We start from the raw sequence: 15,561 nt of genomic DNA, 5'->3' as shown, positions 1-15,561 counted from the left end.
TTTCGTATTTCAACATATTAAAGGAAAAAATCCCGTCATGGGACGACCTGTCCACCTCATTATACCAGTTGAAAGCTATATTTTCCGAAGGCTAGTGTCTAAAGAAACAGTTTGCACATGGGTTGCCTAGCGATATCCTGTCAAGGCATAGGGTTGCCAGGCCTTAAAGTTTATTTTTCATTATTTTTGAATACGCCACCCTTCTTATACCCAAAGCCAAAGAGTTGTAAAAAAAATATTATGTCGCAGGAAATTTAATTTGAAAATTTTAATTTTCAGGATTTTTTAAAATTTGAAGTTTGAGTAGGGTAAACAAAGGCGAATTTAGAAAAAAGGGCAAAAATCTATTTTCTAAACAAAACGTGATAGAAATAAAATTGAAATTGGATTCGATAGATATTATAAAAATATAAAAGCCACACATAGAACAAAAAAATGTAAAAAATCTACAACTCGAGATATAGTCTTTTTAAAGTCATGATACTCCAATTCGATATTTGAGAAATAATTCACCAAAAATCAGAATGAAAGATTTTTTAAATAATTTTTATGTGATAAGTTAGGAAAAATAAAATAACTTGACACGTGTCTGTCAAATTTTTAATTTAACTTACCGTTTTTGCGAGGGGATTTTTTGAAAAGGTGCTTATTTTCGTATTTCAACATATTAAAGGAAAAAATCCCGTCATGGGACGACCTGTCCACCTCATTATACCAGTTGAAAGCTATATTTTCCGAAGGCTAGTGTCTAAAGAAACAGTTTGCACATGGGTTGCCTAGCGATATCCTGTCAAGGCATAGGGTTGCCAGGCCTTAAAGTTTATTTTTCATTATTTTTGAATACGCCACCCTTCTTATACCCAAAGCCAAAGAGTTGTAAAAAAAATATTATGTCGCAGGAAATTTAATTTGAAAATTTTAATTTTCAGGATTTTTTAAAATTTGAAGTTTGAGTAGGGTAAACAAAGGCGAATTTAGAAAAAGGGCAAAAATCTATTTTCTAAACAAAACGTGATAGAAATAAAATTGAAATTGGATTCGATAGATATTATAAAAATATAAAAGCCACACATAGAACAAAAAAATGTAAAAAATCTACAACTCGAGATATAGTCTTTTTAAAGTCATGATACTCCAATTCGATATTTGAGAAATAATTCACCAAAAATCAGAATGAAAGATTTTTTAAATAATTTTTATGTGATAAGTTAGGAAAAATAAAATAACTTGACACGTGTCTGTCAAATTTTTAATTTAACTTACCGTTTTTGCGAGGGGATTTTTTGAAAAGGTGCTTATTTTCATATTTCAACATATTAAAGGGAAAAATCCCGTCATGGGACGACCTGTCCACCTCATTATACCAGTTGAAAGCTATATTTTCCGAAGGGTAGTGTCTAAAGAAACAATTTGCACATGGGTTGCCTAGCGATATCCTGTCAAGGCATAGGGTTGCCAGGCCTTAAAGTTTATTTTTGCAAATTTTTCAAAATGCGACCCTGCTTATATGGCAAGCCTAAGAGTTATAAAAAAAATATAATGTCATAGGAAATTTATTTTAAAAATTTTAATTTTCAGGATTTTTAGAAATTTGACATTTTAGAAGGGGAAACTGAGGTAAATTTAAAAAAAGGTCAAAAAGCTATATCCTTAACAAAGAGTGGTAGGAAAAAGATTGATACTGGAATCGATAGACATTGTTAAATTATATAAGTCACACATACAAACCAAAAATGTAAAAAATCTGCTACTCGAGATATGGACGTTTAAAAGTCAAAACCGTGAAATTCGATGTTTGAGAAATAATTCACCAAAAATCAGCACGAAAGGTATTTGAAATAATGTTTATGTTCTTAGAGAGCATAAATAAAATAACTTGACACGTATCTGCCAAATTTTTGATTTGACTTAGTTTTTGGTTCCTGTGTATTTTTGAAGAATAACACTGAAACAGTGAATTGAATTGTAAAAATCTGTAATTCTTCAAAAATACACAGGAACCAAAAACTAAGTCAAATCGAAAATTTGGCAGATACGTGCCAAGTTATTTTATTTATGCTCTCTAAGAACATAAACATTATTTCAAATACCTTTCGTGCTGATTTTTGGTGAATTATTTCTCAAACATCGAATTTCACGGTTTTGACTTTTAAACGTCCATATCTCGAGTAGCAGATTTTTTACATTTTTGGTTTGTATGTGTGACTTATATAATTTAACAATATCTATCGATTCCAGTATCAATCTTTTTCCTACCACTCTTTGTTAAGGATATAGCTTTTTGACCTTTTTTTAAATTTACCTCAGTTTCCCCTTCTAAAATGTCAAATTTCTAAAAATCCTGAAAATTAAAATTTTTAAAATAAATTTCCTATGACATTATATTTTTTTTATAACTCTTAGGCTTGCCATATAAGCAGGGTCGCATTTTGAAAAATTTGCAAAAATAAACTTTAAGGCCTGGCAACCCTATGCCTTGACAGGATATCGCTAGGCAACCCATGTGCAAATTGTTTCTTTAGACACTACCCTTCGGAAAATATAGCTTTCAACTGGTATAATGAGGTGGATAGGTCGTCCCATGACGGGATTTTTCCCTTTAATATGTTGAAATATGAAAATAAGCACTTTTTCAAAAAATCCCCTCGCAAAAACGGTAAGTTAAATTAAAAATTTGACAGACACGTGTCAAGTTATTTTATTTTTCCTAACTTATCACATAAAAATTATTTAAAAAATCTTTCATTCTGATTTTTGGTGAATTATTTCTCAAATATCGAATTGGAGTATTATGACTTTAAAAAGACTATATCTCGAGTTGTAGATTTTTTACATTTTTTTGTTCTATGTGTGGCTTTTATATTTTTATAATATCTATCGAATCCAATTTCAATTTTATTTCTATCACGTTTTATTTAGAAAATAGATTTTTGCCCTTTTTCTAAATTCGCCTTTGTTTACCCTACTCAAACTTCAAATTTTAAAAAATCCTGAAAATTAAAATTTTCAAATTAAATTTCCTGTGACATAATATTTTTTTTACAACTCTTTGGCTTTGGGTATAAGCAGGGTGGCGTATTCAAAAATAATGAAAAATAAACTTTAAGGCCTGGCAACCCTATGCCTTGACAGGATATCGCTAGGCAACCCATGTGCAAACTGTTTCTTTAGACACTACCCTTCGGAAAATATAGCTTTCAACTGGTATAATGAGGTGGATAGGTCGTCCCATGACGGGATTTTTCCCTTTAATATGTTGAAATATGAAAATAAGCACTTTTTCAAAAAATCCCCTCGCAAAAACGGTAAGTTAAATTAAAAATTTGACAGACACGTGTCAAGTTATTTTATTTTTCCTAACTTATCACATAAAAATTATTTAAAAAATCTTTCATTCTGATTTTTGGTGAATTATTTCTCAAATATCGAATTGGAGTATTATGACTTTAAAAAGACTATATCTCGAGTTGTAGATTTTTTACATTTTTTTGTTCTATGTGTGGCTTTTATATTTTTATAATATCTATCGAATCCAATTTCAATTTTATTTCTATCACGTTTTATTTAGAAAATAGATTTTTGCCCTTTTTCTAAATTCGCCTTTGTTTACCCTACTCAAACTTCAAATTTTAAAAAATCCTGAAAATTAAAATTTTCAAATTAAATTTCCTGCGACATAATATTTTTTTTACAACTCTTTGGCTTTGGGTATAAGCAGGGTGGCGTATTCAAAAATAATGAAAAATAAACTTTAAGGCCTGGCAACCCTATGCCTTGACAGGATATCGCTAGGCAACCCATGTGCAAACTGTTTCTTTAGACACTACCCTTCGGAAAATATAGCTTTCAACTGGTATAATGAGGTGGATAGGTCGTCCCATGACGGGATTTTTCCCTTTAATATGTTGAAATATGAAAATAAGCACCTTTTCAAAAATCCCCTCGCAAAAACGGTAAGTTAAATTAAAAATTTGACAGACACGTGTCAAGTTATTTTATTTTTCCTAACTTATCACATAAAAATTATTTAAAAAATCTTTCATTCTGATTTTGGGTGAATTATTTCTCAAATATCGAATTGGAGTATCATGACTTTAAAAAGACTATATCTCGAGTTGTAGATTTTTTACATTTTTTATTTGTATGTGTGGCTTTCATATATTTATAATATCTATCGATTCCAATTTCAATTTTATTTCTATCACGTTTTGTTTAGATAATAGATTTTTGCCCTTTTTCTAAATTCGCCTTTGTTTACCCTACTCAAACTTCAAATTTTAAAAAATCCTGAAAATTAAAATTTTTAAATTAAATTTCCTATGACATTATATTTTTTATATAACTCTTAGGCTTGCCATATAAGCAGGGTCGCATTTTCAAAAATTTGCAAAAATGAACTTTAAGGCCTGGCAACCCTATGCCTTGACAGGATATCGCTTGGCAACCCATGTGCGATTTATTTCCTAAGACACTAGCTTTCAGAAAATATAACTCTCAACTGGTATAACGATGAGGGTAGGTCGTCCTATGGCCGGATCTTAGACTAATAGGTTTTTTGGGTGCTGAGCTCGAATCCAAAGTCAGAACAATTCTACCACATCACGTTTTTGAGATAATCCCGTTAGAAAATCGAAAATGCCGCTTTTTTACCAGTTTTCGAGATTATTTCTTAGCTTTTGGTTATTTGTTTTAAATAAATTTGTAACGGTTTCTAATAGAACTAAATGTTGTCTTTCTAAATCCGTTTAAATCTTTTAAAAATCTCTTATCTTCTTTGAGAAATCTGAAATTGAAATCAACGTGTTTGGTATATCTCATATTTATTTGCTTTTAATAGTAAATCCCGAAATGTTCTTTGCCAATCGCTTTCAAATTTTTACACAACGTTTCATTTACATTCCAGTAAGTTCTTATCTTGTTTTTAACAAGAAAAAAAATTATATTTTTCTCACTAATAATTATTTAGTATAAGTATCTGACACGGTCACGCTTTGATGTATCTCACTGTGATTCACCACATTTGCAAATATAAAAACTTGCAAGATTCTAAATGGAACGTTGTGTCAAAATTTGAAAGCGATTGGCAAAGAACTTTTCGAGATTCGCTATTAAAAGTAAATAAGCATGAGATATACCAAACACGTTGATTTTAATTTCAGATTTCTCAAAGAAGATAAGAGATTTTTAAAAGATTTAAACGGATTTAGAAAGACAACATTTAGTTCTATTAGAAACCGTTACAAATTTATTTAAAACAAATAACCAAAAGCTAAGAAATAATCTCGAAAACTGGTAAAAAGCGGCATTTTCGATTTTTTAACGGGGTTATCTCAAAAACGTGATGTGATAAAATTTTTTTGACTTCGGATTTGAGCTCAGCACACCAAAATCCTATAGAAAAGTATACCTTGGTTTCTGTAACAAAAAAAAAGTTTAACTTTGTTGACCAGTGTAATTAAAAATTTATAATTTATCAAATAAAAATGAATATTAAAAGGCAGTTTTCGCTGCGCTGCGATATGGGGAGTAAGACATGGAATTTTCTCTGCATTCCAATAAGAAATATTTTGGAATCTATTGAAATAAAAATTGATGGAAACATTTTGAATAATTTACTGTTTGCAGAAGATACGGTCCTATTATGTTATCCCACCATTCTTTTTTGGAAATTGAAGGCAATTGTTTTAAATTTTCTAAATCAATACAATATAATCTAAAACTTATGCTAAAAAAAAGCGAATTATGAACATCATTAAACTAAAAATACTTTAAAACTCCATTAAATTTGTTTTTATAGAGTCAAACATTTTTTTTTGTGAAAATATTACTGAAATTACCAGAAAAAATAAGAAAATTAGTATTTTTTGATAACCAAAATTGTCACTAAATAAATGGAAATTTGTTGCGCAAAAACAAATATTTCAATTTTAAGTTTAAAAAGTGAACATCCGTTTTTTTTTTAATTTTTTTTCAGTAAATTAAGCTATTGAAAACGAAATTTTTGATGCAAACCCCATATTTGTAGCTCACCCAATTTTTAAGATATTCAAGGATTTATTTTAAAAAATAAGCTCAAAAGTACATAAAGCTTTTAAAATAAAAAAAAAATTAAAAACTCATTTTGTTTTTATAAATAAATAGACTCAGATGAGACGCTAAAACCCCGATTTTGTAGCTCGATAAGTTTTCTTCTTATTCAATATTTCGCTAAGATAGGACGTAAAATCATAATGTAACGTTCAGAATCTTCAAAAGAGTTGCATTTTGTTTTTTTCTCTCTTTGTCATAGGAACTTAATTAATAACCTATCATTAAAAATAATCGCCAACGGGAGCGGGTCATAATTCTGCTTGTCAAAATTCTGTACGACAAAATTCTGTGGGATCAAAATACTGTAAGACCATAATTCTGTACGTCATTATACTGTAAATACAAAATTCTGTACGTCAAAATACTGTATGAACAAAATACTGACTTGCAAAATTCTGTTTTGTAAAATTCTGTATGGCAAAATACTGTATTTTCAATACAGTATTTTTAAAGAAATTTCCTTTGATAAAAAAACACTAAATACTAGCTTTAAATATAATTATTGACAGTAAAGTTGTAATTTTATACAAACATAATTATTAAAGTAAAAAGGTAAATCAATTCTAGGAACACAAATCAAACTTTTCTTAAACATACAAAATACATTTTACAACAAAAAAAATGTCAAAATCAATATAAATTTAATTTTTTTTCAATCCGTTTTAGGTATGCAACGTAGTTTAATTCAGATTGTTTTTTTTTTTTTTAAATAAGTGTAGTTTTGTTTTCTCTCTCTTCGTAGCTCCTAATTAAGTACCTTGATTAATCAGCATTAGAAGCTTGCCTCTTTATTAAGTTGATCTCTTAGAAATTCATAGTAAACCCTCTTTTAAATATATCTGTATTTCAAAATTCTGTAAAAATGATGTAAAAAGTGCGCGCACACTTTTTTACATTATCAAAACGATATTTTTTACAGCATTTTTACAGAATTTTGATGTACAGAATTTTGAAATACAGTATTTTGACCAACCAGAATTTTGCTATACAGAATTTTGACTTTCAGAATTTTGTTCCTACAGCATTTTGTGCATACAGAATTTTGACATACAGTATTTTGGCATACAGTATTTTGAATACAGAATTTTGCAACATACAGAATTTCGACCCCAACCCGAATTTCGACCCCAACCCATCGCCAACACTCGTGAAAGACGTATGCAAATCCCTCTGTCTCACAGAAATTCACTAAATAGGTTCACACCATACCTGTTTTACAAATATGAACACTAGAGGTACAACCAGTTAATCCCTTTGACATTTTCTTGTCAAAAGGTAAATTTTTGCTCCAAAAGAAGTAGGTATCGGGTTGGGGTCGAAATTCTGTATGTGCCAAAATTCGGATTGCAAAATTCTGTATTTTAAAATGCTGCGAATTCAAAATTCTGTATTTTAAAATTCTGTAAATTCAAAATTCTGTATTCTAAAACTCTGTAAATACAAAATTCTATATTTCAAAATTCTGTATTCCAAAATTTTGGATTTACAGAATATTGAAATACAGAATAATAGAAAAGCAGAATAATGGAATACAGAACTATGTATGTTCATACAGTATTTCGGTCACACAGAATTTAGGAATACAGAATAACGGACCCGTTCCCGTAGGTATCACTTCAAAAATTAAAAATTTATTTTTTTTTTTTTTGGATTTTCGAAAAAAATCAAGGTTAACCCACTGCCGAAAGGAGTGTATATTCAAAAGAAAGGTCTCTTTAAGATCTCTTCATAACTGGAAACCAATAGTTTGTTGAGGGTAATGTCCCTGAGAAATTTGAAACCAAACATTTTTTTTTTTCATTCCGAAGCCAAAATTTTTTGACTAAAGTCTCGAAACAAGTTTTGAGTTTCGAAAAAATCAAGGTTAACCCCTTGAAGTTTTGAAAAATTTAATACAAATCCATCGAGTGAGAAATAAAAAGAAAGGTCTCTTTAAACTCTATTGATACCTGAAAACAAATAGTTTCTGAGATATTTGCAGCCAAACATTTTTTTCTTTAATTCCGAAGCCGGTATCTTTTGACTAAAGTCAAATGACACCTATTTGAACTCACGTATAAACTTATCTTAACTTAGAATGAACATTTTATTGAGATTGAAGATCATTTGCAGTTCGTGCAAATGCCATCTTACAATGGGTTCTTGTCAATGAAAAAAACAAAAAATTAAAAATGTGCGATTTTATGTGAAAACAAAAATTCAAATGTCAGTTCCGCAAAACATTATTCTGACGAGTTGAATTTTGTGATCTCCAAAACTAAATTTATGGCGTGTTTGCAAAACCTTACATACCACCACAGTCATTAGATTGCCAAGGCATCAGTAAGTTTTTTTCCAGGGAAACCGAAGAAGTTACGAATACCAGAGTTACGCGCGACAGAGTTACGGCCGTCAAAGTTACGTGAAACCGAAGTTACGAAAAACTAGAGTTACGAATTCTAAAGTTATGTTAAGCTATGACATGTGATTTTTGGGTTGGCAACAATTGCGAGGAACGACATGGAATTATGGAAATACAAACAAGAGATTAAAATTTTTCTCATTGGTCAGAACTAAATGAGTAAAGCGAAAATGGGTGTTATTTAATCTTGTAAAAATTTGATTGGATAGGTATAGGTATATATATATGGTTTTGTTTTTGTGAGAAGATCGCAAAAACGTTGAAATAGAAAAAAAAAAAACATAAGTATACTTATGTAAGTTTGGGGGACATAATTGAATTTAACTTCTTATTTGTCCAACTAATATTTATTAATTAATACATTAATTAAATAAAAATATTATATATTAATAATTATTCATAGCGTATTTTGTAATACCCACTTTGTTATTATTTATATTAAAATAATAACAAAACCACCCCTTTTTTTTACAGACGTTATTTTGGTGTGGTGAACTGTTGCTGCAATTGTTGCCAACCCAAAAATCACATGTCATAGCTTAACATAACTTTAGAATTCGTAACTCTAGTTTTTCGTAACTTCGGTTTCGCGTAACTTTTACGGCCGTAACTCTCGCGCGCGTAACTCTGTTATTCGTAACTCCGTTACCATTTCTTTTTTCCATAACGTCTAAGAATATACCTACATACTCTTACATTAAATTTAGTCATATCAAAAATTTTTGATATGAGATTGAGAATTTGGACATTATTTTGGACCTTTGCTAATGGAATTTAACAAATCCCAGATTCCTAAAAAACATAATAAGAACTTGTTTTTAAAGATTTTTTTTTTAAATTTCTGTTCTTGATATGTACCTCGAAAACTGTCCATTTTCATCGGAAATAAAAAAAAAAAAAAAACAAAAAAATCAAAATCAAAATCGGAGCTGTTCGGCTCGGTTCCGAAATAATGTAATTTTTTGAGTTTATTATTCTACAAATTACCTATTATTATTATTTGTTTTTCTACAAATAAATACTTCCCCCTTTATAACAAATTCAATTGAATTTTTTATTTTTATTTAAACTACTTTCAACCAAAATAAAAAAAAATTCAGTTTATGTCAAATTATGTATGTTAAACTGAGCAACTGAGTGATGTTTTTTTTTTTCGAATATCGTCCATATAAAAAAAACTACATAATGTAGTATATAATTGCGCAATTAATCTCCCAAGTCTAAAAAAGTTTGTCCATCATCAATAGTCTTTACAACCTAAAATAACTTTTAGAGATCATTTACCAAATCAACTACCAACAACCAACACACTTCCGTAAAAAAAACTTCTCTCGTTTCTTTGTTCACCAAAAAACAATCTAGCATTAAACTTTCGTGAAAGACTCGTTAAATACAAAATATCAGACACATCATCGAAAAGAATAAAAAGAAAACAAAACAAAAGAAAAAAAAAACTTACCTGTCCTTGTATTGGCTAATTTGTGGCGAATTGAATACAGCAACATTCGGTTTCCCACTTAGTTGAAGAGTTTTTCTTGATTTTCCCAACTGATTTTCCGCAACACAAGAGTAATTTCCGAAATCCTGAGGATGTACCTTACGTATAATCAACGTGTGACGTGAGCCACGATTTTCCATTATATGACGTTCGGTTGTGTCTAATTGCATGGTATCCTTAAACCATATAACCTGTTCGTCGTCGTCGTCGGTCGTCCGCATTCCGGATATGAAGTACCACATCACATATACACCCGACGAGAGTTCATGTTATTATATCCCGAATAAGATTTTGTTCGATTCAATGCCATTTCAATGAGTTGTTCAAAAAGGTGTGTGGTATTGGTACGACAGGAAGGAGGTGAAATAAAATCCAGGACCATGACGATGACGATAACGATGAATTACGAATCGATATCGATGTTGTTGTTGTTGTATGGTCATTGAATTTATTGTGGCACAACAGCGGTTTTAGCGGATGATGATAATGAGTGTGTTTAGACACACACATTAACGTACGTGAGCAAAATATCAAATAATGATAATAGAAAATACCACACGCAAAAAAAAAAAAAAAAAAACGGAATAAAGTGCGCGCAAAAAGATGGCCACGCCAATGGGATATCCGTATCATACAAATTGTGTAAACGCGCACCCGTAACATTTTTGTTGTCAAATTAAGCACACATCACGGACGTCAGTGGTGGTCATCCAGGTGTGCATGGATGAGTTCAAGAGCAAGAGCACACACATTCAGCGCGACATATGACGCAGAACGATGGGATGACCAGAACAAAAAAAAAAAAAAAAAAAAACAGTCAGGATGTCCCCAAAAAATAAACGAACGACGAACGAATATGATTTTTGATATTTCGTGCAGTGTCATAATTCGTTGATGTGTAAAGATGAGAAAATTCCATTAAAAAATTTGTTGACATTGGCCGGTGTTTGTTGAGAGCAAGCACATCACCGGGTGACATGTGGAGAAAGTAAATTAAGTAGGAAAGAAAAAAGTTAGTATATATATATATATTTTTTTTTAGAGAGAATATCCATCAAGAGTTTGTTTGCTGAATGTTCAAAGTGAAATTGAAAAACAAGAAAATAAAATATTATTTTGGTGGAAAAAGCTAAATTAATACAGATGTGTACATATTTATGTGAGTAAATTTTTTGATATACCTATTTATTAACAACAAAAAAAAAAGATTTCCCTTAAGGTTTAAAGCAGAAGCATTATTTGAAACTTTAAAACAATAAAAATAAATTGATCTCTGTTAATAAAAGACAATTTTGCCATTTTAAGGGGTAATAACACCTTGTAAACCACGAAATCGAGCGTCATTTTCATCACCGTATTAAACAAAGAAGAAATGTTATTTTCTTTTGGTGTTTGTTTAGTTTAATTAAGATCCATTTTCTTCACTCGGAGTTGAACTAAACTTGAGAATTTTTATATTAAAAATTCTCAAGTTATGTTCAACTCCGAGTGAAGAAAATGGACCTAAGTATATTAATAGGTAACAGAATAGGCTAGTGTTAAATTTTTTAATGATGTGAAATTTTTTAAATGGCGGTCTAGTTCAGGATGATAGTAAAATCCTGTGCTGCCATCGGTCGACCAACTAACTCCTACAGTTTTTAAACGATTGGGCTGAAATTTTGTGTGGAGCTTAAAAATACTATTCACTATAAATAGTGAAGTACGTAGGATTTTTTTGTATTATTAATTTTTAAAGAAATGGCATTAGTTTGAAAAAATTATTTCATTCCAAAAACAAAATTCGTTGAAAAAAAAACCATAAGATCGTTAAATTTTAATATTTCAAAAAAATCCTACGTACTTCACTAGAGAATAGTATTTTTAAGCTCCACACAAAATTTCAGCCCAATCGGTTAAAAACTGGATTTTACTATCATCCTGAACTACACCGCCATTTAAAAAATTTCACATCATTAAAAAATTTAACATTAGCCTATTCTGTTACCTATTAATATACTTAATTAAACTAAACAAACACCAAAAGAAAATAATATTTCTTCTTTGTTTTATACACTGATGAATATGACGCTCGATTTCATGGTTTACAAGGTGTTATTACCCCTTAAACGATGAAAACCCAATTTTTTCTATTGAACCCTAAATAAAAATTTACTTACATAAACGAGATAAGTACTTTTTGAGAGCCGAACTCTAAATTGTGTGATAAATATTTTCTAAAACGATGTTGGTTTATAGATCTGAACTTGAAGTTGAGGATCCAAAACTCAGAAAAAAAAGTTCATAACTTTTGAAGTTAACATCTAGAAAAATAATTTAGCACCAAATAAGATTTAAGTTCACAGAAATACCTTTCATATAATACCAATATCTTTTTACTTCGGTCAGCTTTTTTGATACCTATAATAAAATGTAGGTAGGTACCTATGTACATTTTATTTTTAATAATTTTATTTCAGTTCTTTTTTACGACTTATATTAAAAAAAAAATATTTATTGTATAAAAGATCAATTCGTTGAAATAATTGGTCAAAAATAAAAATTTCATACTTACAGTTTAAGTTTTTTGAGAGGAAAAAATGTTACGCATACGCCACAGTGACTTATTCTTAAATAACAAGGCTGAGGATCTAAATGTAAGAAGATACTTACTAAAAGCACATAAAACGTTCTGCCTTCTCCTTGTTTGGAGTTTAAAACAATTTAAGAACTTATTTTATTCATGAAAGGAACAAATTTTATGCAGTACATGTCTATGATAGCAGAAACCATTTTATCAAAAATAAATGTTATTTTTTTACTTTAAAGCGTCGTTTATAACTTATCCTATATCTGTTGCCTTGCAGCCTAAACTATCAATGTCCGTTGCACGAGTTTCCATAAGTTTGCATGGGTTTTCAAAACTTTGAAACTGTTTTTTTTTTTTTTTTTCAAAACTAAAATATGCAGATTCACGATTTAATCTCTTCATTTTAAAAACGGTCAATAATGATTTTAACAATTATTGTTGTTTATTCAATTTTCCGTTAGTAACTTACCTATTGAAAGCAAGCAAACTTTTTTGGCAAAAAGTAAAATTAAATTTACGTCAATTTTTCAACCACAAAACAAATATTTTCTTTGTTAAAGATTAAAAGTTATTTCTTAAAACCTTAACTAAAAAAAAAATAAAATGCTCCAGAGATTTTTACATAACCAAATTGGTTTCTGTGCAATAATTTCAATGTAATATATCTTTCTGTAAATTTAAAAAAATAATTTGGTATCTATTAATTCCACAGAATCATTCCTCAATTTATAGATTCATTTTGATTGACTGCACAAATTGTATCCAATAAAATGATTTATTCAAAATGTTTTTTCAGAGGTAAAGATACAATATAAGTTAATGGAATAAAATAACATAAATTTTATTTTTGAAATTCATCTATTCCAATGAATATCAAATATTTTTTTTATAGTTTTAGCGATAAATTTATATAATTATAATATACGAATATATATTTTCTCAAATGTATTTTATTTTTCCTTAAAAAACTTTTTATTAAATTCTTTATTTAACTGGAAAAATTTTGTTTACACATTTTTAAATTGAAATATTCAAATATATTCCTATTGCAATTCTGTCGAAAAAGGCTTTTACAGATTTTGATAAGAAAATATTAATTTAATTTTAAACGCTTCATTTCTAAGAAAAATTAAAAATATTATTCTTTTTTTTTAATAAATCATTTAACTTTAAATTCATTTTTCTATTATGTATTCCTTTTGGTGAAATAATTTTTTTGAACACAATTTATTATCGTGAGCTAATCGCTACATGAATTTCGTCACTCTAAGCTATTCATGTCAAACTCAATGGTTACGAGGGGCCAAAACAGCGAGATAAAATTTTTTATTGGCCGCAGACAAAAGTTAAACTAAAATTTTTTTAAATTAATTTATAAGACAAAAACAGGAAGAATGATTGCATTAATGTTTTAAATTTATATTTTTTTTTTTTTTTTCAGACCAATGTTATTTAGGCTGGATCTTATAGGTAACTCATTTCTCTGAACGACTTAAATAGCTGCTCGCATCGTAAGGTACCTACTGTGAAATTCACAAACGATTTTTATGGCAGTTTTCAAGGGTACAAAAATCCAACTTCAACGAATTTTGAACTTACTTCGAAGTCACATTAGAAATAGCTTGCCTCCATTTCCATATGATTCGGCTTCAATTCTGTGTTTATGGAAAAAAAAAATTGAAGAAAATCAAGAGAACTTGTCTTTCAAAGACATAATTCTGCAAACCTTTCTCATATTCAGTTTTAAAGTTTAGATTTTTTTGTAGATTTTATTTTATAGGTAGGTAAAGTGGGTCAAATCCTCGTTTCTCTTCTGATGTCCCAACAGACCTAAGTTGCATTTGAATGCCATTATTTGGTCACATAGTCGTCATATAATGATTATTCCTTGCAAATTTAAGTTTAACTAAGATAAATGTCTTGCTACATCTTGGCATCATGAATTATAAACTCTGCAACTATTTTAGATAACAAAACATGCTGGTGTAAGGATTTTTTAAATCGAAAACCTGAAAAATTTCGTTTGGTGGGCTACCTTAATTGGAATATTCGCTTCCTAATTAACTTTAAGAAATCACAGAATTTACCCTGATTTGAACCACGAGATCTTAAACAAATTTAGAATTTGATTTTAAGTAGGTATGTACATGTTGCATATTCATTTGTTAATAAAACAAAGGTGTTGAATATGTGTCGAAGGCTGTGAACAAAAAATTTAAAATATAAACTTAAACTCAAAATTATTAAAAATGTGGACAGGGCCGCAAAGTTTGACATGCCTGCTCTAGGCTGTCTATCTTCAAATTTTTGCGGTTAAGTTTCAGAACATTATTTTTATATTTTTCAAAAGAACCTCAAAACCATAATTATTGTAATCTTGCATTAAAACCACATTAAATTTTGACATCTCAACTCTATAATTGGATGCAATTCAGTTGAAAATATCATGGTTATATGAACAAGAACAAGAACATACATAAATGCTCCCAAACATCTAAATCTCATGCTCAATTTACTTAACAAATTTTTTTATATTGTTGTTTAGGTTACTTTTGTTGTAAGTACACCTTCATTGCAAAAGTTCAAAATATCCCACTTCTCTGTCTATTCAAATAAGACAGTTCTAAGATTCATTTATGTGGAAAACTTGAGAAACATTTATACATATATATAAGATAAAAGGATGTACTTGTCAGTTCTCAAATATCAATGGCATGTGAATAGGATAATAATTCTTGTGAATTGTCTTAAACATTTGAATGATTTTACAAATCATTCGAAAATTTTGAATTACTTCATAAGAGAATATATGTACATATTTTACTACGTAGGTATGTAAATGCAATTTTCTTAAGAATCTACTTTATGTTTAAGTTTTGTCATTGTCATCGTGATTCCTAGAATCTATCCAATAAGTATTTGAGGATATTAAGATGCCAGACATTTGAAAAAAAAAGTTTGAGATTTTTGTATCCATTTCGAATTGAGTCAAAGTCAATAATT

General features: G+C 29.1%; 1 protein-coding gene across 2 annotated transcripts in view; it reads right to left on the bottom strand.

Annotated features, from left to right (window-relative positions):
- The window catches only part of LOC129915307 (immunoglobulin superfamily member 10), a 454,480-nt gene that overhangs the window by 44,408 nt on the left and 394,511 nt on the right, over nt 1-15,561 (bottom strand). For both annotated transcript variants that reach the window (XM_055994794.1, XM_055994795.1), the window contains exon 9: nt 9,951-10,180. In XM_055994794.1, the coding sequence (XP_055850769.1) occupies nt 9,951-10,180 (230 nt within the window). The remainder of the gene's footprint in view (nt 1-9,950; nt 10,181-15,561) is intronic.

The sequence above is a fragment of the Episyrphus balteatus genome, chromosome 3 (genome assembly GCF_945859705.1).
Source record: "Episyrphus balteatus chromosome 3, idEpiBalt1.1, whole genome shotgun sequence".
NCBI classification, from domain to species: domain Eukaryota; kingdom Metazoa; phylum Arthropoda; class Insecta; order Diptera; family Syrphidae; genus Episyrphus; species Episyrphus balteatus.
This window is presented reverse-complemented; position numbering and strand designations above follow the sequence as displayed.